Source organism: Poecilia formosa, unplaced genomic scaffold, assembly GCF_000485575.1.
Source record: "Poecilia formosa unplaced genomic scaffold, Poecilia_formosa-5.1.2 Scaffold175, whole genome shotgun sequence".
Taxonomy (NCBI): Eukaryota; Metazoa; Chordata; class Actinopteri; order Cyprinodontiformes; family Poeciliidae; genus Poecilia; species Poecilia formosa.
In genome coordinates, this window is record NW_006800114.1 from 505882 (window position 1) to 529460 (window position 23579).

General features: G+C 40.2%; 2 protein-coding genes across 4 annotated transcripts in view; one reads left to right on the forward strand and one right to left on the reverse strand.

The window, feature by feature from the left end:
- Positions 1-6: 6 nt before the first annotated feature.
- LOC103147175 (serine/threonine-protein kinase 24-like) lies at positions 7-6365 on the reverse strand. Its single transcript, XM_007565389.2, has 9 exons — positions 5544-6365; positions 3615-3845; positions 2998-3054; positions 1870-1978; positions 1509-1666; positions 891-1076; positions 657-805; positions 419-542; positions 7-329 (listed from the first exon to the last, which is right to left on the reverse strand). Exons 1-9 carry the CDS (start codon positions 5583-5585, stop codon positions 210-212), a joined length of 1176 nt encoding a protein of 391 aa, XP_007565451.1. The 5' UTR covers positions 5586-6365; the 3' UTR covers positions 7-209.
- A 3971-nt stretch (positions 6366-10336) lies between these two features.
- LOC103147176 (sodium-driven chloride bicarbonate exchanger-like) overlaps positions 10337-23579 on the forward strand; it is a 36441-nt gene continuing 23198 nt past the window's right edge. The window contains exons 1-2 of one of the 3 annotated variants that reach the window (XM_007565396.2): positions 10337-11004; positions 13163-13192. In XM_007565396.2, coding sequence (XP_007565458.1) covers positions 10957-11004; positions 13163-13192 — 78 coding nt within the window. In that variant the 5' untranslated portion in view covers positions 10337-10956. Of the gene's footprint in view, positions 11005-13162; positions 13193-15951; positions 16556-23579 lie in introns of those variants that run through there. The other 2 variants (XM_007565394.2, XM_016678189.1) reach the window with 2 other exon arrangements.

A 23579-nucleotide genomic window follows, 5' to 3' on the forward strand; every position in this document is an offset into this window, starting at 1 on the left:
AACAACCATCCGCTGTGAAGAAAAAAGTATTGAGTCGAACAAAATGGCTGCAAATGTTATTAACTTAACCATAACCAGTAAAAGCCAATAAATGCCTTTGTTTGTGTAGAATGAAAAGTCTAAGTACACCCATTTAAATAAAAATGAACCTAATTTCATAGTCTCATTTTGCAACAAAAAAAAAAAAATAAAAAAAATATTACATTTCATTAAATTACATAATAGACTTTTTCAGTGAGCATTGAGGGTTGGATCCTCACCTCGGCTAATGCAGGAGAAATGACCGTGGTCAGGCTCTGTGAATAAGGCCTCCTTGGAATGTCTTTTGTCTGAGGAAAGAAATAAAGAAATTAAAAACCAGTGATGCTTCATATTGTGAGCATTATAAAAATAACTTTTTACAAAAGCATTAGCTGACCTGGTCCGTCCCCCCCGACTGTCCCTCTCCATTCTGTAGTTTCTTGGGGTCCTTTTCTCGGATGGTGAAGATCCAATCATCACTGCCAAAGTCATTCCCACCCGACGCCTGGCCGTCCTGTTCTCTGATTGGACCGACATTTCAAAAGAATTATCAGTACAAGCAAAGAGTCTGATCAGCTCTCAAACTAAAGATGAAGGATGAACTATATTTCCTGCTGAAACGGCAGCACACTTACGAGTCCGACTCATCTGAACTGGACTCTGTAGTTCTGGACTGCTCAGCCTTCCACCTCTTGTACTTGTCCACCAGCTCTGTCAAGTATGACGTCTTCTTCGCATGGCGGACGATCAATTTATGCTTCAGCAGTTCTTTGGCAGTCGGCCTCTGCAGAAAGAGCAAAAAAGAAAGTGAGGCAATGCAGTCTGGAGAAATGAGCCAAAACATACAGAAATTATGCTAGACTACATACAAAACTGGGCTCTTTGTTGAGGCAGGCCTCGACAAACTCCTTGAGAGGTTTGCAGTAGTTGCCCTCGAGTGTGGGCGGGTTGTTCTTTGGAATGAGGAATAACACCTTCATGGGATGGAGGTCTGAGTGAGGCGGCTCGCCTTTCGCCAGCTCGATAGCTGTGATTCCAAGTGACCAGATGTCGGCCTGGAACGCGCAGGAGAAATAGGAATAACAGCAGTGCTTTGAAATGATACAGTGTCTTGCACAAGAATGCAAACCCCTTGATGCCTTCTGTTTTCAATGGATTTATTTAGTATTGTCACAAACCAACAAGGGCTAAAACGATTAATCAAATTTATCGCGATTAATTGATAACTTGCTGAAACAACATACTCAGAGCAATAATTAAGTCAAAACTGTACAAAGATTTAAAAAAAAAAAACCTTTGCAAATATGCTACCCTGAACTAAAACTTTAGTTGTAAGTTGAAAAATCTGCAGAAAGTACCAATTTTTTTTTAACCTTTTAATCAATAGAATTGATTACTAAAATAATTGTTAGCTGCAGCCCTAAAACCAACTCAAAGTAGTGAGTAACTCTTTCCAGGTGCCAAAGGCTTGCTCTGTTTGAACTCACCTTAGAGTCATACGCGGACTGTTTGATCACCTCCGGGGCCATCCAGAAGGGCGTCCCGACAAAGGTGTTCCGTTTGATCTGAGTGTCTGTGAGCTGGCCCGCTACTCCGAAGTCGGCCAGCTTCACCTCTCCTTGCTCGGACAGCAGCACATTGGCAGCTGTGGACAAACGGAGAGCGTTAACGGTGAAAAAACTCTTGGTCTTTACAAAGCTGTCCGTCTACATCGATTTGGCATCAAACAGAATTCTCAGGTGAAACGCAGACTGTATAATGAATGAAGGCTTAAGTGGATGTCTATAACATTAATGCGCAATATGATATTCGCGTGTATGCACTCTCTAAAGCCATTTAGTCAGCTACCTTTAATATCTCTGTGGATCTTCTTCTCCGAGTGCAAGTACTCCAGACCCTTTAGGATCTCTCTGAGGATTGTGGCAATCTGAGTCTCATCTAATGCGCCGGGCTCCATCTGTGACAGGAAAACAAACAGAGACACATGGCCATCGGGAACTTTACTCGTTTCACTAAATGGTAGCAATATGTGTAGATAAAATTCTAAGCTAGCTTGGATTTGGTGGGATGTATTAATAGTAGTGGGCATAAAAAGTTATTGCATACTTGCAGATTTCACCGCTTTGGTGTTTTTTTGTCACAACTAAATGTTTCAGGTGATCAAACAATGTGACAAAGATTACCAGAGTAATTTTAAATACAAAATTTAGTTTAAATTATATTTCTATTTAATAGAAAAAAGCTAGCCATATCAACACAAATATGATAAATCTTCAGTTTTTAAATCCTAACTCAACTGTGATTTATTTTTTTTTGTACCATTTCATTAGCCAAACTACGGTTAGATTACCAGACCTGTATAGTTAAAAAACTACTTAAGTAGAAGATGTCAGACAACATGAAGTAGGCCAAACATAAAATCCCAATAAGCAACACCATGTCCTGAACTAAAGAAATTCAAGTTGAGAACAAAGTCATTGACATGTGTAAGTACAACTCAAAGAGAAAATATCTGGATTGTTCAAAGTCCTCTTTGACTTTGACTAATGACCAGCCTAGGCATGCTAGTCACTTTCATTCAGATCAGTAGCTAGCTTTGCAATGGATATAACCTCCTGCGACAAAGACATAACACTAGGGGCAGGATACTCTCAATTCTGGCTAGAAATTGAGAGTTGAGATACAAATGTTTAAGTTTTTTCCCCTCCAAACTACATAGACTACCCAATGTTTGAGCTCTAGGTTTGCTAGGAACTTAAAGCAGCAATACTTTAGACCCCTTTTTATTTATTTATTTTTTTAGGTTACAACATGCAGCCCTATTTGTAACAACTTCCTAATGTCTTTGAAGCACAAACCTCTGCAAATAGCTTTAGACTCTGTCACTAATCTGCCATCTGAGTTTTGTTGAATTTCAGTAAAAAGAAAAGGACAAACAAAGTAGACGTTTTCTGTGTGAACAGAAAAACCACTTACCAAATCTAGGGCAGAGCCCCCACCCAAATACTCCATGATGATCCATAGCTTTGTGTCCTGCATTGATGGAGACAGAAAAAGAACAGAAGCTCTTTACTGCTTGGCTGCATGCAAGGAGAAAACACACAGGCTCCCAAATCCAGACTCTTAACACAAAACTTCCTACAAGCCAGTGAAAACTTGAATAAGTTGTGATGACCCTATTAAGAGTCTGGTAGTCAGGTGGGTGTTTCAAATCATCTGAGGCTAATCCTTTTTTTAATTTGGGATTATTCACAAGGAAGAAGTGGGTTAGGGAAGAAAATCTCATTCCATCAGCTCATTTAAGATGCTGCTATGCCAGCTAAAACAAAAGTGTGCTATATGTCCAGTGCTTTGGAAAACCACTTGTTTAACTTTTTTTACACACTTTGTAATGATTACAATCATAAACATTAATGTACTACATTTGGATTTCATGAGACAGCCCACATACTCTTTCCTTTCACTATTACACACCATTTTGTGTTTAGCTAACGCATAAAATTCAGTTAAACTACATGAAAGTATGTGGCTACGATGTAGCAAAATGTAAACAATTACTGGAGGATATTGTGAATTTGTAATTAGGCGGCTACCTTCAGGTAAGAACCATAATACTTGGTAACAAACGGACTGTCGCATTGGCTCAGCACAGTGATCTCCTGCTGGATGTCTTCAATCTCGTCTTCCGCTTCCTCCAAGTCTATGATCTTAATGGCCACCACCTTCTGCGTGCGATTGTCGATGCCTTTGAATACCTCGCCAAAGGAACCCTTTCCGATGCGCTCCAACTTGGTAAACAGCTCCTCGGGGTCCACTCGGACATTCTGGTCGTTGACGGGAAGAAGCAAGGGGAAGGGAGAGGGAAGGTGGATTTAAATAAAAAAAATCATAATAAACAGAATGAAAGAAAGGTTGGGAGTAAGTCAGAAATGCTGGCAGGGTGGCATTCTTTCACTCATTGCAACACTTGGTTTATGTAAAGAGAGAGACACGGGAGAGGTAAAAAGGGGAAGAGTAATGACTGGATAACGTGCAGGTTCAAAATAAAAGTAATAAAATTAAAACCAACTGCTAAATTTATCATTTTATGTTAAATCCCTAGATAACCTTTAGTATGTTGATGACAGTATAAAGAATCACTAATCAGCTGAAGGCTACAACTTAACCTATAAAACAGCCATCATGGACTTCAAACATGACATTCAATGGAAAAACTGAACCAGGAAATGAATTTTCCACAATGTTCTATAGGCTATTTCTCTGTGGCATTCATATCATAGAGTGAAATGGGGAGAAAACAACTTGCGTACCACAGGAAGTGAACTAAAATGACTTAACTCTCCAGAGGCTGTTATGTGGAAAACACTAGAGTAGGCGCTGACAAAAAACAACTTCCTTTTATGACCTCTTTTGGCCAGAGAAATGCTCATTACATCCACTTTAAGGCAGAAGACTTTTGAAAAGAGACACTCTCATTGTTATGAAAAGACATCAAAAGCTGCTGAAAAGAAAATACACATTTTCCACAAAAAGCATTAAGAAAGGCACTTATGTTCAGCACTGTCAATTTAAAATCAGGGGTTTGCATGCGTCCCTGTTCCAACACACCTGAACCACACAGCTTAATTACCTCCTCAGTAAGTAGTCAAGTTTTCCAGCTAATGACCTCATTGTTTGACTCAGGTGTGTTGAAGCAGAGATGCATTTAAAAGTTGCAGGACACCACAGCCAGATGACTGAATTTGAGAAGACCTGGTTTAGGTGATTGGTCGTGTCTGGTAGGTTGAGTGTTGTCCTGAACTCTATTTAAAGATGATAAATTCAGCAGCTCTGAGGGTTTAATATGTAACCCAATCCTGCTTTAAACTTAAGAACTTTCCCTCTACCTGTCTGATGCCGTTTGCTCACCAATTTCTTAAAAAAAAAAAAAAAAAAACCCTATTAAGTCTTAACTGAACAGTGCATCCCTACTGAGATTAAATGACAGACTCAGTTGTACCCTTTATTCTGGTTTAATTGTCGTCTTTAGACAGTTTGTTCCTCTGAATCGTGTTATAGTAAAAGAGGAATTCAAATGTTTATGTATCCAAAAACTAGCATCCTACATGTTTTAGATGAGCCACTGCTCCAACACAGGTTTTAGAAATGGCTGGATTACTTCCTAAGCATGTCATCAGGTTCTACAGAACCTACAAATGAACAATTTTATCAAGGTGTGCTGGATCAGCGGAACATCAATAATATTCAGGACTGGACTTGGCAACCCCTGAAGTCCCCCAGAGATGTTGCACGGTGCAACATTTCTCGGGGTTTCAATTACATGGCGTGGCATTTTTAGAATTTTAAATCCTGAGGTGTCTCGTGAGAATTTCCGAGCCATACTAAGGTCCTTAAACGCTTCATCTCACTAAGCTGTTTAGGTGCACAGCATTATTAACCCTCAACAGGGACTCGGTGTACAGTATGTTCTAATGCCCTCCCCTGCATAAAGTAAAACGAGCCTATTAAAAAACAGTTCTTACCTGCATCCCCGGCAGGTTACCCTGAACGGGAGAATGGGCCATGATGAAGGCGACTGGGTTTGCTCCTCGTCCTGTAACGCGGGGGCTTAGATCGCCCCGGCTGTGATGCTTTCAACGCTATTAATCCTGTAGGATTCCTGGCTATCCAGATCTGAAGAGAACAGTTTTCGCTGCTGTTAAACTGTGACACCACCGTCCTCCCAACACTCACTGAAGTCCCCTTACAGTCACAGAACAGCCCAAAGAGTCCAAAAACAGCTGAACCCACTAACTGACGTCTGCTAACGCAGATGCTAGCTGCGAAGCTGCAAACAAGAAATCCGCAATGTTAGCATGCTAACCTGCTAGCTAAGCGTTAAATCCAATTTGTCGCTTTAGAAAGTTGAGCTGCTGTAACTAACCTTATCTCCGATAACTTATTTAGAAGCAACCGCTATTTATATTGGAACGAGCCCAAGTGTCACTTTGTAATTGTACAACGTCTCAGTAACGATGCTGTCAGATAGCAAGCATGGTTAGCAGGTTAGCTCCCAGAAGACCCGATAAACGGTCCTTGCGCGCGCCGCCGCGGAGCGCACTGTGTCTGCATCCGGCAAGAACAAGAGCCGGAGTCCGGGGTGCACCCAGCCTATATCTCCGCCCCGACCAGTCCTCAGCACCGCTTAAAACCTGGCGTCTTCAACAGGGGGGGCAGCTCACAGATGTTTTTGTTTCCTCCCTCACTTTCGACCCGTAATCTCGGCCATCTTGTCGGTGCCGTGACGCCGAGCTGGGCGGATCCGGATCATCAGCAGCAACATCCTGACATCTCAACAGCCTCGGTGCTGATGCCAGCCGCAGACTGACATTCCCATAGCTTGTAAGGAAACTTCCAGCATCATATTTGCAACTTGTATTTAAGTTGCAAATGTGATGACTCCAAATTAATGACACAACCATTCGTCATGGATGGATTATTATTTTGACCAAAATTTGTAAAGCCCCTCTATTTCTTCATCTGCTTACATCTCTTCATCATGAGTTTACAAACACTGCTTTGCAAAGATATTCAAATCTCTAGATCTTTTTCACATTTTACCTTGTTAAAGCTACAAACCTCAGTGTATTTCATTATTTTGTGACGCATCAACACAAATTATACATTATTGGACGGAAAGCATATGTACACAAATGGTTTTACAAAAAATATGAAAAGTGTGGCATGCAAACCCCTTTATTCTGATACCTTTAAATAAAACAAGAGACCTTTTATACACAAGCACTGCCTATTGCTACTGTGTATGTCTCAGTGATGTTATTACATTCATAGTTTGTTGCTGTTTTTTTTGTATGGTTTTCTGTTTTGTTTTTATTTATGCATATGTAGAAGCAGATTTACAGGATGTTACCTTGTCTTCTCTTTATCCTTCCTTTTCTATTTTTATCTTTCTTTCTCTTTAAACTTTCTGCCCGAGTTCCCTTCCTTTCTTTCTTTTTATCCCACCCTTTTCTGACTCCATGTCCATCACATTTCAAATGACCCCAAAACAATGTCTAATTAAATTTTTTATGTTGTAAGTGGAGCAATGTAATGAAAGCCATATTGCACAGGAGACAACCTCCTGTCCCCTTCTTTACCTCTAGATGGTTTTTGGACCATCAGATCATTTCTGTGTGTCAGATTTCCAGATGACACTCAAACGCCACCCCTGAAGGATTGTCTCCTTATTTCCCCAGCGATCTGGGTCTGGTCACTAAGGCAGGGCAGCCATGTCCTCCTTTTGTAGACGGCTTTGGGACTATCCTTGACTGAGCTGGACAGGAAGTTGCTAAACTGGATCTGCAGCTTCAAAATTTGTGTCCCTCTCGTCTTGAAGAGCATCTGGAAGAAGTCTCCTATTGTATATTTCTCAACCTTTTCCAACAGATCTGAGACTTGAACCATTTTCAGAAAAGACTTGGAAAAAATGTGCAGCTTTTCAAATGGAAAATCTTTTGTCAGATTAATTGTGTCAGTGAGTTAAACTCTGAAGAGACCAATGTGATGCACCAAAGGTGCTGTTTATGCAAAATACATTTAAGAGGATGTGAAGTTTGGATGCTCTTACCTCATTTGAACAAAGACCACAGATATAGGACTTTGAAGTACAAAACTGTGTGCAATTGTGGATGGTTTGTGTCTTTTGGTAGCACTGGGTCTTACACATAGCTTCATTAATTTCTAAAGTTTAATTTCACTAATCAAGTGAAACAGTATACACCAAGTGTAGCTAGTTCTACTAATAAGCTTAGACGTCTTTTGAGTTTGTCCTCGAACACGCTTTCTTTGTTATGGAACGTGGTGCTGGAAACGTTACGCTCTGGAAATGTTTTTCTTCAGCAGGAACAAGATAACTGGTCAGAGTTTCTGAGAAGATTGGAAACCTGAATGACGTCACCACCTATGAACCCCATCACCCTCAACCTATGATGACACCCGCAGCTGGCTGACGACCACAGCAGCTTCTTCTGCAGGTTTGCAAAACAGACATTCACACCTCCAACATACTCACCCACACAAAAGGACTAACTGCACACCATCACAGGGTTAGTAATGACCTGTCACTCTGATAGACAGGATCTGACAGAGAGGATCCTCATCAAGGGCAGCTAACATCTCTGCAAACCTGTACCTTCAGGTTGGCACTATGGAGCACTATTTGCAGAAACCAGGTGCCACAAAGTCACTCTGTTATTTGTGTATAATCTGGGCCAATAAAGCTGATTCTGAAGATTGATGGAGCCAAAGCCAGAGCAGTACTGGAAAACAAAAATTATTAAAGACTTGGTACTGGTGCAGAGGAGGACAGCCTGTCATGATCTGTGTGTTGTCGGTCAGTTTGGCTTTGAGTTTTGTATTGTGATTTTTTTTGTATTCTATATTTATATTCTCCTTCAGTTTATAGATTCTGTGAATTTTGTTCTGTTCTTTCAGTATTCTCATGTGTTTAAATGTTTTGTTGCTTTTCTAGTTTTCTGTTTATTTCCCTCAGATTCCTATATAATAATTTTGATGTTCACTTGACAGTTTTTCTTCAGTCCACCGGCCATGTTCTGCCATTTCTTTAGATTCATCTGGTCCTTGTTTCACTAATCACTTACTTCCTCAATGTCTTCTGTTCCTTCTCTTTCTTTCCTGCCCTCTAGCAGTCTTGTCTATTGCTCTGCCTGCCTTCCTGAACACAATCCTCAGCTTAGCTTTCCTGCCCCTTTTGTGTCTCTGCCATGGCTGTAAGTTTTGTTTTGTCTTTGTTTTCAATAAGCCTCCCCAAACAGGATCTTACCGTCTTCCACAACAACTAAACAAGACAAGAATGCCAGCCCAGCACTGGTCAAAGAGTAAATGATGGAAATTAAATTATAAGTTATTTTATTTCTTCTGGGCTTGTATAAACCTGACAATTTTACTGAAGTAGAAGAACCATTGATAATAGTGAGGTTTTTAACTTGACAATAACAGAGGTCCTGAGTGCTGTAATTTTAAACCATTCTTCCTAAAGATGGCAACTTAAATTATAAGTTACTCTGTAATTTTTAACCCTGACTTTAAGTGAAATCCCCTTGGACTGGAAATCTGTCCTTGTTACTCTAACAAGAAAGTGACCTCTGTATTTCAAACAATTGCAGACCAATCTCTAAATCCGTCTTTGCAAAAGTCCTGCTCAAAGGATATCTGACCATATATTCTATTTTTTTCTCCATTTCAGTCAGGTTTCTGCAAAAATCACAGTATTGTTCCCTCTACTCTTATAACTGTAATTGATTGGTTACTGTAATCAAATGTCTTTCAGGTTTTGGAGAGTATCTCACTAGTAGAGTCTACTTTTAATAAACTGACAATTATTTGAATGTTAAGGACCATATTCCCTTTTATATTATATAATTAAAAGTTCTTTTAGGATCTTACTACAGAAGCAAGTCTTGCTTTTCTTAGTGCGTGAAACAGAAATTGGGGGAAACGACCTTTCTCCCTGTTGTGTACTTTGGAGACGTATGTAAACGTTTCCACTCCATTGTCCACACACACTAGATAATGGAGTATTGAGATTCATCAACTGTGGTCAGCTTATTCAACATTGTGTGCTCTACTATAAAATTAACTGGACGTCTTCATATATGTACAGCTCAGTCACTGGTGTGTGGTTATTTACAAAACTATTCTGGGTACTACTCCTTATCTATATTTTCTCTTAACAACAAAACATGAAAGTTGCAATCTGTAGGCCCCAAATTAGTCTAGACCTAAAAAAAACTATTTGGTAATAAGACCGTGAAGTCCAAATAACCTTATGATCCTCATACTGTAGCCATAGTGGTCATTTTTCATGCATTCCCATGTTTTATAGGGAATGCATGATGTGCTTATTTGTTTTTAAGTCACACAGTTCTACAATGCCTTAACATTGATCACACTTTGTCATGATACAACCACAAACTTTACTGTGTTCTTTGGGGATTTATGTGACAGGCCAACACAAAGTAGCACATAATTAAAAAGCTGATGTAAAATTGTTCATGGTTTTTGACATTTTTTCACAAGTAATCATAAAAATGTGGCTTGGTTTGCTCGTCTGACAACAACGCCCTTTTCAACATATTTTCTATGTCACACTTCAAAAAAGTCTGCTTATAGTTGTCCATGAACAGTAAAAAAACAAAACAAAACAAAAATAAACATTTTGGTTTGGTTGACAAGTGACCGGAAGAGGGCGCCATTGTGTTAACTTGAACCCAGCAGCATCCGGGGGTGATTTGGATGCCAGTTGCCGGTGGAACATTGCGTGCCGCAACAAGAAGCAGAGATGCGATTGACAGAAGACTGCAGATTGCCTGCATATTGACGGAAATAATTAGACAACCAACACGAAGAGCTGACAACGACCATTAGAAAAATAAGCCATTATGATTGGCGGATTTCCCCTGTCATGCAAACATGAAAGCGGTCCAACATGGCTGTTATTCTTTCTGTTCCATTTCTGTCTTATTACCCATGATCCACACATGACCCACTGTGTTTTAAATCTTCTGGTGAAAGGCAGAATTAGAAACCAAAACGCCTTTCCAGTAGCTCACATGCACGACTGAAAACATGGAGGTATAAGCCCCCACTGGCAGAAGAAACCCCCGCATAAAAAGTGTGCGCTCAAAATGGAAAGCGCAGCCTCCCCTCCTTTGTGCGTAAACGATGCGGGGCCAGGACGGGAACACTTTGCTACCTTCATCTGAGAAAACCCGGCCGGTGAATGCTCAGTAGGGGAGGGGAGAAGAATAAAATCTGAAGAAGAAAACGCCAGCATCAAGTGAGGGTCGCTTTCCAAAGCAGCGGTCTGCCGAGGAGGAGCGCAGCGTCGCCACCTGGTTATATTCTGAGGCCGAGGAAGAGGAGAGGGAAAAGATGGACATCACCGACCAAGGAGCCCAAATGGAGCCGCTCTTACCCACGGTAAGCACACACCGATCTGGATGTTCAGTTTAACATGTGAGCGTAGTTTATTTCCTCTTTGGAATATATATATTTTAAAAAATCAGGCGAACGATTCATTTTGAGCGTTTCACTTTGCAGTCGTGACAGACATAAACGCTCCTGATCACACGGGGAAGGAATACAGTCTTAAATGAGCCACATTTCAGCTGTGAGTCCACGCAGCAAAACCCAGATGCCCTCAATTACAGAAGTGGCGCACAGGTGGGATACACGGCAGCAACAGTTCTGCTTTGCAAATTTTCTTCCCTGCATCTCAGCTATACATGTCGTCTATAGCGTGGATCATATGGTTAACATGGGTTTATACACCGCTGTCAAAGCTGGGATCAAGATGTTCCAGGAGCTGGAAGTGTTTGATCCCAGCAGGTTGGATGCACTGTAACCAGCTTCCTTTTAATCTTACAGAAAGATGGCACCGACATTTATAATGTAGCTCAGTTATATTAGTCAGTACAAGCACAAGCGTCTTGATGTAGTTATCTTTTTTGATCTGCTGCTAGAGTTTAGAGTAATGGTTTAAAAAATGAACCTTAATCCAACCAGCAGTGTGATGGAGCAACACAAAGTAGTGCATCATGGTGAAATGAAAATGATCCACAGGTTTCTAAGCTTGTATAAAACAATTATTCTGAAAAGTGTTATTCATGTTTTCACCCCCTCTACCAAGATGCCTCTAAGCAAGTCCAGTGCAACAACTTTAATATTTTATAGAGTCAACTTTAGCCATTTCAAGTCTTGAAATTGTTTCAAAATAACTCAGACTCTGGATAGAAAATTTAAAATTTAGATTTGTTTTTTAAATCCACTGTAGCCCTCCCTGTATGTTCAGCGTTTTCCTGTCGGAAGATGAAGGACTCAGGTTAATTCCAGAACTGCTCCATGTAAATTGTTATCCAGCTTCCTTGTTTATGCTGAATAAAAGCATTCCCATACTTGAAGCTTTTCTAGGTCAAACATTTCTTGGTTTTCTCTCGCAAGGTTTTTTTTTTCTCAACAATCCCTTTTTTTCTTGCCAACTGTGAAATTAGAGAAGTCCAAGACTAGTAGTTGTGCTCCAGACTCTACCACCTGAGCCGTGAGTCTCGTAGCTCTTCCCGAGCTACCGTAAGCTTTCTGGCTGCTTCTCTGATTAATGTTCTCGTTGCTCGCCCTTTCATTTTCGGCATTCAGCTGCGTCTTGGTAGGTTTGTATTCAGAAAGAGACTGAGTTAAATACAGATTCACTTTATTTTCTAATTAAATGTCTCCCAAAGCCAACTAGTATGCTGGATTTTATCATCATAAAAGCAGGTTAAATCATTTCTGATATTTGTTCAGTTTTCTTCCGCTTCACCCGTGTGCTCTTCCCAGTGAAATACAATAACGCCAGCGTCAAAACGTACTATTCCAAAGCACTGCCGCATGCATTAGTATTCAGGTGAGACTATGCCATTTTAAAATAATGAAAAAAAAGATGGCCACTCCATTGCATGCAGTGTCAGTGTGAGAGCAGGAAGATAGCATCCATTGTTTTGTGCAGAGCAGTAATAAAAAGCGCTGATTGCTCTGGAGGCCAATCAATAGTCCGACTGCTCTATTTGGGGTGGTGTTATGTGAGGACGTGGTTTTCTAGCATAAGGTGAAGCCTGTAACGCAGTTCCCCCCCTGCGCACTCAGTGCAGCATGGCTGCTTCCTTGTCATTGTAAGTCATTGCTGTCTCCCCTGGCCCCCCACACCACCCGCTCCTACCCTGCAAGCTGCAAGTGTTGCCATAGTTTCACTCTGATGTGTATGGTTATGTGAGGTATTAGTTTGGCGAGCATCTCAGGGGATCTGTATACCAACTCGCTTTGCCGTGTTCCTGGGTTCCCAAGGTCAAACATGAAAGTACGACTGATTAAATTCTCGAGAGATTGCTTTTGAGTTTCTTAAATTATTTACAGTACAGCTTAAAGTATTAATACATGTTACACTGTCATGTAAAATCCTGTTGAAATACATTGAGGTTTGTGGGTTTTTTTTTTTAGGAACATGTGATTATTTCAGAGTATTTGAATACTTAACTCATTTTTTATGTTCAATAATTGGTTCAGAGTATATAGATTTTAACTTGTCTCATTGTTCTTTGACTTTCAGGAACAAAGTTCTCAAGAAAGTAAAGATGTGGTGAGTAGACTCCATCAGTATTTGCTTAAGTAAGATAGACTTGTTTTAATAACCCTTCATTTTTAAGTATTTATATCATAATTGTAATAACTTGATGGTAATGGTAGTTTCTGAGTGCACCAGTCTCTTACGTCAACATGTTGGATGTTTTTTGCCGTCTTTGACTTTGAGGTTGCATGGGTCTCTGGTTGGTCCACCATTGCCTTTCAATCAGATTGAGGTCTGCACTTTGACTAGGCCATCAGCTCCGTTATAGATTTGTTGGTGTATTTGGCATTACTGTCCAGTTCATGACCAGCTTCAGCCAAGCTGTTAGTCCGTGTCCTTTGACTGCGACACAGGCCTAAACCATAACCCTGCCAACCCATGCTGGACAGGTGGTGTGACGCATTTGTGCTCATGCAGCGTGTTTAGTTTCAACAGGGTAACATTCAATTATGGACAAATAATTCAGCATTATAATAAATTGTTCCAGAAGTGTTTTGTTTTGTTTAAATGTTGCCATGTTCTTTAGAGAAACAAAAGGCTTTCTCTTTGGAACGCTTCAAAGAAGCCATGTTGGGTCACTCTTTATTCTGACTGTGCTAACTGAGGTTTGTCGAATCTGTTATGGATTTCTTTAGTCTTTTGTTGTTTCTCTGAGCAATTCACTCTTGGGAAGAACAGATCCCCCCACACTGTCTCAAATGTCGTTCTCTTGTGAATAATTGTTCACTATAGACAGGTGGATTTAAATTGAATTGTTTTTCACCTCAACACATTCCTACTTTTGAAGTTCACTTTGCCAGTTTAAGGTACATCTTGTTGTGAGTTCGTTTAATTTGGATAACTCCAGAATCAACTGTAGTTATTTTCTGCTAATATTACAATGGTATACAATGTTCCTTTGTTGTTAAGAACACCAAAAGTATTATATTTCTATGTTACTGGTGTTTGTCCATCTTTTGTTCCCAGTATAAAAATATTGGAGTTAAACTTAATGTCCCACAGCTGCAGTGGGCTAACTGTGATTAGCCAGCTTGCTTAGCAGATGTCGTGCATTATTGGATCCGAGTTGTGACACATGCCACAATGCATCTGGAATCCTCAGCAGGCTGTCTTCAATCAATAACAGGAATTAAGTGGAGTTGGAGCTTTCAACGCATTAAACGCTCTGAGGAGCTCCCCGTGTGAGAGTTGAAGCAGGCCCCCAAGCCAGTTCTGGAGGACGGCTATGAAGCGTGTTTGAGTTGTATGACATCCACTCTGATGAAATATTGCTTATGCAACTGATGGCTCACAGCCACACCGAGGACAGGACTAAAAACAAAGTGGCAGACATTGGAAAAATGTTGCATCCTCCACTCAGATGAGGTCAAGGGTTCAGCAGAGCTGAAAGTATGGGCGCATGAAGCTGGGAGCTTTAGAAAAAAACTTTCATTTGTTTTATTTTTCAGGAAAAATATGTTAGAAACTGAGTAATGTCCACTGACTGAGTTTTTAGTGAGCAGATTTTCTTTTCTTTGCAGAACATTTTTACATGACTTTATCTGAACAGAGTTCTGCTTAAATGAACTAACATTGTGAAAAGAAACTTATTTATTTACACTGACGCAAAATAGTATTAAATTTACTTTAACTAAACATAAATGAACTACAATTAATTTAATTGACTGAAATTTAACTGCATGAACTTAAAGGTGATTAACTGAACTGAACACAATTGAATTCAGCTTTACATAATTGAACTGAACTACCTTATAAATGCATAGTAATTGCAGTCTTTATAAACTCGTGAATATACAGAGAGGGTTACGAAATCTGTCAATATTTGGAAAATTAGTAAGATGACAAATTCTGTTCAGTCTACCTGACCTAAATAGGTAAGGTTTTGTCTGTTTTTATGTCAGTCTGTGAGACAAATAGCATCACTTGTTTTTTTTTTTTTTTGAAGTGTAGGTAAATATCTGGTTTCAACTGAGCCTGAACAGAGTTAAATTGGAGATATGTTTTTGGTAATCAGTTACACAAGTAAAAAGTAGGACAGTAGATAAAGGAATTTGTCATGAGAAAGAAATCTAAGCAATCGGTACAGTCCACTATAAAATCCCAACAATTCACGCAAAATCCACACGACTCGGAGTACATGCAGACAGTAAGTTTAAATATGTGGGAATCTAAAGTAACAGATTTTGGTCTCCTAGAAGCAGAGCTTGGATGATTCTGACCAGGATCTTCTGTCCTGGTATAGCAGGGTACATCTCCGGCTTGTGGACAACCAGCAGGGACAGTCAGAGGACGTGCGCTGATGTTGCCTGGGCTTATTCTTTGGAATGTTCTGTTCTTCTCAGATCAGTGAAAACGTTTTCCAACTTGGTGATTTGACTGTGAAAAACTGGCAGGCAGACAAAGAAGGGAGAGGAGCTGTAAGGTGAGAGATAAACAGTTAAATGAAGAGCAGTGGAATGAATAGTGTTTTTAATAGCTTTTGAAATGGGGAATTTTGAAATTATACCCTGTAAAGGTAGGAATTTTGATGTTGAACATTTGTAGCATAGCAGAAGAATCTTCTTCTCCCTCTCTGTTCTGCTGACGATGCAGCTTAGCCAGAGAGCAGCTTCTTTACCTGAGGTAGGCTCAGCCAACACACACACATACACCAGCATCACAATGTACACATGCAGTGATCAGTGGGACTGCAGCAACTACAGCATGCACCGCTCCCCACCTGCCGTGTTCAAGATGCGCCATGACTCGTAGTGGGGAAAGTGTATGGACTTGTGCGAATCCCTCCCCCCCCTCCCGTTGCAGGATGGCGTTTTTGGCTCCCTGTGACCTAAGACTCTTCTCTTGGGTAATGCTACACAACCCTATAGCTCAGAGAGTCAGGGGAGCAGAACGGTGCACAGCGCAGCATCGGTGATGTCAGAGCGCTAATCTCTCTGGGGGGATTGGCGGATGGACGCTTGTCAGAAGCATTTGATGCTGCCCTGGATGAAAGCCTTGGGAGGCAGAGCGAGAGACGGAGACAGAGACTGGAGCTGGAGCTGTGCTACTTTTCTTTTCGAATGCCGATGTTGTGGAGCCTTTGGGAGCGGGGCTGCTTCCACGTTCCTGCATGGGAAGAGTGACTGATGAGAGCGGCCGAGGAAGGAGAGGTTCTGACCGAGATGAGCCGACAGATGAGCTGACTCTGTCCTTCTCTGAGGTTTCCTCTCACTTTCTGTCCAACTCGCACAAGCATCCTGAGCTCAGAGTCGGACTCAGGCCTCGAGCCCTCGCTTTTCATTTTCTACCACTGCTGCAAGCACAAGGGGAGTTGGCGGGCAACCTTTCATGAACACCATGATCTCAGTGGATCTCAATAAGGGATTTGTTCATCAGGTATGTTCCTTTGTTTTTGTATGTTCCTTTCCTGTTGCTGTATTAGCTGAAATTGATTTATTGTTTGGCTAGACAGTATCTGTAAAGTTTCAAAGTACCCTAAATAAGTATTTCTGTGACATATTTTCATAACTTTGTGTGAATTGGCTTGAGTCAGGTTGCCAGTGTCTAGGCTGCATCATCGTAGTGCAAGTAAAGTCTAGGTTCATGTTGTAAAATGAGAGCTAGTTCAGTTGGTTTATGAGTGAATACTCCAGAGGAGGGTGGCTGACAGATGGGACTGTCATTCTGGAGCTTATACTGTACTTGCTACTCCATGCTGTATAACCCTCACCCTAATTTATGATGCTGAAGACAAGCCAGGAATTCTAGATTGTTGCTGTCGATGTGGTTTTCGTCTTGTTTGATGGATATATGATGACACTGACTTGCCTCTAGTTGATTGACCAGATTTGCTGCTTGCACTGTGTCTCCTGCTCTGTCCGAGAGAACAGGTGATGTAGCGCTGTCCCCTGGGTACTTTGCGTACTGTGCTCTGTACGCCACCAGCGCTGATCCTGCTGCCACTGCCACGGTCACCACAGCCATCTGTGGGGGTGAAAACCATGACAACAGAAGCTGTCAGCCAATCGCAGATCTTGTACTTTTGTCACTGATAATCCGTGTTCCCTGTTTGCGATCTACAACAATCACCGTGGCTCCTAACACTTGCAGAAAGTCCACTAAGGCAGATTGAGATTAAAGAGATTGACATTATGCAACTGTGTTTAGAGCAGGATGGGCCACTTGCATGGCTACTTCTGCGTGCACGGTGAAGGACAAATGCCTCGTTTTGTATGATTTTTTTACTGCACTCTACCTGTCCTATTTCTCAGCGCCTGAAATTGTAAACATTCATCAACCCTGCCGCTGTGGTAGCCTCAGGAGAGATTGTTGAAGGGCACAGAAAGGAGGTCGCATATCTTCTTCCCAGTGAGCCATGTTACTGAACACAGATTCCTGGACGGTGGCCTGTGAGACTCAATGAACCTGGGAAAAATGCAATATGATAGTTGAAAACATCTCTGTTCCTCATCTTTATCTCCTGTTGGCTGCATTTGGGATCTTCTGTTCAGTATATCAAAAGATTTAGTCCTCACTTGTACAATGCACTGCAAACATAATCACACCATTTGAATTTCAATATATTATACTGGGACTTCATGCAATTTCTCAAAGTAGTGCACAATTGTAAACTGGAAAGTTCCATCTGTTGAGTCCAGGTGTGTGTAATTTAATCTGTAAATCCAGTTCTGTGAAGGCCCTACAGGCTTGTTAGAGAATATTTCAGAACAAGCAGTACCACACAGCAGAGAAATACAGCAGACAGCTCAGAGAAGATTTAAAGCAGAGTTTCATTGTAAAACAATATCCAGAGCTTTGAATGTCTTATAAAACACTATTATCTGGAAATGGAAAGAGTAAGCCAAAGCACAATGGAGTAGAAACCTACCAATATATGGTTGCCTACCTCAAATGACAGGTCCCGCAAAAATGGCATTAAACAAAGAGGCAACTAAGATGCACATGATAACCCTCTCAAGTTCAGGTGGGAGAATATGGTAACCCCTTAACTGTCTGTCACCCTCAATGGATGCATGAGGACACTGGTGTCATGATAACAGTTAAGGACCACTATGGAAAGTGAATGCACATTCGGAGTGTTGCGTCTTGTCTTGTCAGTTAAGATGCATCAAGATAGTCTTTTCAGTAGAAGAGGTTCAAAAAAGATTGGTGTGTTTGCAGCATTGTCCACCGATCAGACGCAGCGGTTGGGGTTGTTTGCTAGAAAAGGGCGGACGCGTACTTTTGTGTGTCTGACGCTGCCGGTGTGCGTCGCCCTTTAGCTGTAAACTCAACAAGACGAATTGGAATTGTTTAATAAAAAACCATGAGAAGTGCTATTTACAGTTAGCCTCAAGCCAGGTAGGAGACAGCAGATGTAGAAGGTGTTAAGACTGAACACATCTGCATGGTAGCACATAACGGTGACGGAGACAGTGACACTGGTCAGAGTGTATGGGAAGTTTGATGGAGAAATATGCACCACTATTCAGGACAAAAATAGTTACACCAGTTAGTTTCCATCCAGTCTGATTGATTTGAAGGTATTCTGCAAAAAGGAACGCTCAAAACATTTTCATATGTAGATGTTGTGAATCTGGTCATGTCATACCAAAAATTGTGATTGCTGTAAATTGCGGTTTTATAGAGTTGTGTCTCAGATAGCTGAATACAAACGCTTACCACACTAAATTGTTACATCACAAATCATTTTATTTGCATTTTAGAATTCTGTCATGTAAAAACCATATAAAATATATTGGTCTTTTGGGTTTCATGAGTCAGAATCTGAGAAAGTTAAATGTCTACAAAATGAGACTTTAGTTTTGCTAAAGTCTCAATTTAGCTTCTCTTGTGGCTCACAATTTTTAGATGTAAAGCAACTCAAATCCTGCTTTTAGTCAGTTGAAGACAAAATGTATACATACATTGTATAAATATATGTATGGTAAGCTAATGTATAGTATGTTATCAACACTGTGCAGCAAAGAACAGGAAATCAGATTTTCTTTAAAAGTCATCAGCGTCAATTTTTAGACCTACTTTTGAATAGAATATAGTAAACAATGGTGTTATTAATGATTACTGTAATTAATGTTGCTGCTGTTCACACTAGTGCCTTTATAACAGAAAGATAATCGTTTACCTCATGCAAAAATTCAAGAAACACAATCAAGACTTTGTAAAGCAAAACCTTTTATTGTCCAGTGTTCACAATAAAACAATACAATGTTCATATTTTAAAAGTAAAAAGTTACATGACAAACAGTCAGCAATTTATATATTAGATAAGCTTCTCTGAAAGTAGATTCTTCTGTCAGGAATAATTATGGCTAGGATTCAGTAAAACAAAGATCCAAATTTAGTTATTCAAGAATATAGGTAGTTTTATATAAATATGTAAAGGTTTTTTAATGTCTATATGAATCGAAATAAAACTGCAGAGCTAAAGGAAAAAACTCCACTTAATTAATAAACAGTAACACACATTTTACTGTTAAAATAATGAAGATTTAGTTTTTTTTGAAAACGGGTTGGCGACACTAAACTCGGAGGCAACAAGATGTCCATGAGTTGCCTGCAAATCATGTTCTAAAAATGACTCTGAAATTGTTGCTTTTTTTGGGGGAAACAAAAAGAATATTAAATTTCAAACAAAATTGTTTTCCTTTATTAAGAACTTCACCTTTTCTGGAGTCAAATTTGTACAAAACAAACGTCAGCCAGGCTAGTGGGCGTAGCTATTATGCGGGCTAACACTGCTTTGTCTTAAAAGGCAAAATTATTGTACTTGCAAAACGGTGTTGAAAGGTGAAAAGCACATTTTTATTTGACGTCCTCTATTGTTCAACATGGAGATAGTATGAATATTAGAAAAGAAATGGCTTCGTTCAAGAAGTTTAAAGTGCTGGTAGTTTAGTGTCTATGGTAAATTGCTAATGAGCTACAGAAACCATGACCATTTGTATTTTTTATTCTTTTTTATTTTGCCTTGTGGGTTAAAAAATTCAATTTTGGTTTTATATATTCTATAACTTAACTCTGCTGTAATCCGACATCAAACCATGTTTGGTTCAAGTGAACCAAACATCTAAACAATTCCAAAATATGGATTAGACAGCTTCTTTTCATTTGCATAGACAGAACCATGTTTTATTCATGCTGACATTGAAAAGGGTGACAATTTTGACAGTAGTTCAAAGCTGTTTTGAACCGCCATCTCATTACGGCTTGAACAAAGGTAGATGAGTTTTGAGGTGCAACGGAACTGGAAGATCTGAACCGGCATGAAATGCTCAACAGCATGTTTGATCGCTGGCTTGCAACTTCGTTATTTACTAATCTCCAACTAATACAAAATGTGGTGCTTCAGTTTTACATTGTGCACATGTAGGTGTAGAGAAAATGATGGTCGATTTTATGAAATATGCAAACTGATCAAATGAACTTGTCTTTGGTGGTTCAGATGTGAATAAATGCAGACTTGGTTGTCACTTGTAGAGTTGCGTTTCATTAGGATTTAACTTTAACAGCTTTATAAGACAAAAAAAAATGAACAGAAGGAGAGCGGGCCAAACTGTTCATCTTTCTCTGTGTGTTAGTGTTTGAAAAGACAAACACTAACATACGAACATATGAACAAGGACTTTGTAAAACATCTAATACTGTCCCTGAAGTATGAACTGCTGCTTCTTTTCAAAATACTGCTTGTATACTGGGATCAAGGATGTGGAACTCATAATATTGAGTGCATTCATTACTTTTCTATGATTTCACTGTCTTGTTTTTCATCATGGGTTCATCACCGAACTGGTCCCACAAAGTTGAGAGCATAAAATTTATGGAGGGCTAAAAAGGGACAAAATTACATGAATAAATAGAATTTATTAAAATTAGATTATCTGTGATATTTGCCCATCAAAGTTGAGGTGCGATTACACTGATGTGTTGAACTCCACTAGTCTAGATTTTTTGAAAGCAGATTGATTGTAGTCGAGTATAATTTTGCATCAGAATCAAACCGTGACACTTCTTCAACAGTATTTTCTCATAGGATGGTGTGTTCAAGGTTCGGTGTTGGATTTCTGGTTAAAAAAAAAAATCACAATTATGCACCACAAATCCAAATTAAACACATTCAAAACCAGGGAATACACTAGATATCTGTTTGGTTTTCTGTTCATCAGAGGCAGCTCAGTGTCAGTTGTCCTCAGGAAGTGATGACGCTCGGCTCTCATCATGGCACAAGCATTCATACACGTTTCTACATGCACGTACATAAACGTACACTCACACTTAACACTTAACACTTTGTGACATTAGAGCTTCCAGAAGCCCGTGTTGCTCGCTCATCCACGCTGCTCCTCCCCATCACATCACAGCCTGCACGTATGAGTATGCATTAGATCGTCTGCATCACGTGTTCGTCACATACTGATGAAGAGGTTTATGCTGAAATACACGAGCTGGTTGGAAAGAGAACGCAAAACAGGATAAACAGTCATGCACTTGAATTCGGTTCATGTTACATTCTGTTCATTGCATCCCTCTTCCGCCCCTCCTGTCCCACCTCCCCCAACCCCCCCGGAGTCCTAATCACGTGCCCAGTGCTCCCATTCGCTCTGAAATCTCCATCGCTGAGCGACAAGCAAACGGGAAAAGCAGCAAAATTAATTCTCCTCCCTGCATTGGGCCCTCCGTCGCCCATCCAGCGGTCGGAGACGAGGTTTCATCCCGTCATAACTGCTCACAGATTAATCTCAGCCCAGATTGGTGAGCCGGCACGCTGCTGGTCTGGGGTCAGCGGCGTTGGGCGGAGGAAACTGGTGCCTATAAATAGAAGCCGGGACCTGCAGGGAGGAGATTCTGGCTCATCTGTCAAAGCTTTGTGTGGGACAGAGAAGGGAAGGGTGCAGCTTCAGTCAGGGATATTGGATGTCAGTCTTTATTTCATTTAATGGGCGGTTACTAGGAGATGAGTAAATTATAAAAGAGACAAAAAAAAAGAAAGTAATGGAAAATGTGAAGGTCCCATACAGCTAGCAGTAAATGGGATTTGTTGTCACATGGAGAAAGGGGGTGATTATCTTTTCACAAGATGCGTCCAAAATAATAATCAAGTTTCTTTAATAACCAAACGTTCTTCACAAATAATAATACACTGATATTAGAGCTAGCTAGTTAAGTTTACTCAATAAGGGCAAAAGCTGCATTTCCATTACAAATGTGCGCAAAACAAATGTAGAAAAAACACAATTAAATAAGGAACGCGATTAGAATCACACACGACTAGGTTTGTTAGGGTTAGGGTAAGTCATGAAAAATGCCGTGCTGTGGTTCTCTAACTACTTCCTGTTGTGGTTTGTGCCGGTAGTAATGTCCTGTTGTTGATCATGTGACTCGTGTGATTAAAAACAAAAACTGTTTCTGTTGCAGTTTTGCTAAATAAATAAATTTTGATCCGGCCCAAAAAACTTCCTCAGCCTACCACCAAAACCTTTTATCGAAACAGATTAGTTTTTGTTTCGCCCATTCTGTAAAACCTCTAAAATCCGCAAACTTTTTTTTGTTTTTGTTGGCTGATGGTTCCAAATCTGAGAACCAGGAAAATGTTTTATATTGTGGTGGTTAGCAGCCTCCTCTTTTTGCATCTCCTGACTTTTCGAATCCTTCTGCTCAGTAGCTCAAACTCACTAGACTCTAAATAAGAAATAAGTGCTTCATAACAGATGAAACCTATTCTCTGCACTAATTACTTTCATTGCAGTAAAATGCACTGGCAAAATGGCAAAGCAGAGAACGAAATGTTCTGGAGGTTCTGGGCTAGAATTTCCAATACCTTGGGAAAACACTTCTATCCTTTCATCTATTTCAGCCACAAACATTGTATTTTTGGGGGATTTTATGTGCTAGAACTCATAATGACTCCTAATCTTGAAGTGAAACAAACATCTTACTTCAGTTACTTCCGCAAGTCTTCCAGAGGATGTCTCAACTTTTCACACCTACATTAATATTATTATTTTCTCCCTTTTTCTTTGTAAAATAACTCAAACTCAATCAGACTGGATGGAGAGAGAGTGTGGACTGTAGTTTCTAACTTATGACTTAGATTTTCATCTAGATTTACATCTGGACTTTGTTTGGGCCACAAAAATGTTCTTCCCTTGCCCATTTCCAGTCCTCTGTGTCTCTCTATAGAGATGCATCCTTCCCAGCACGATGCTGCCGTTACCTTATCTTTCAGTTTGGAGTTGTAGGGGGACAAAATTTGAAAAATGAAGCTGCCCTCTCATGTTTGTGCCGTTGTTAGAATATTGAGTTCCTCTGTTCATGTTCCTATTTACAGTAAGTGTGTCAGCATCTGTCCACTCTCCTTTACAGCTCTGGCTTGATTCTCACATGTTTGTACTTGTGCGTG

What these genes read in the sequence shown, in the direction of transcription:
- LOC103147175 (XM_007565389.2), bottom strand. Translation starts at nt 5,585, where the DNA reads ATGGCCCATTCTCCCGTTCAGGGTAACCTGCCGGGGATGCAG. An exon ending in GGGGCTCTGCCCTAGATTTG is followed by an intron (nt 1,979 to 2,997) that starts GTAAGTGGTTTT and finishes TTCCTGTCACAG; the next exon opens with ATGGAGCCCGGCGCATTAGA. An exon ending in GATCCACAGAGATATTAAAG is followed by an intron (nt 1,667 to 1,869) that starts GTAGCTGACTAA and finishes GTTTGTCCACAG; the next exon opens with CTGCCAATGTGCTGCTGTCC.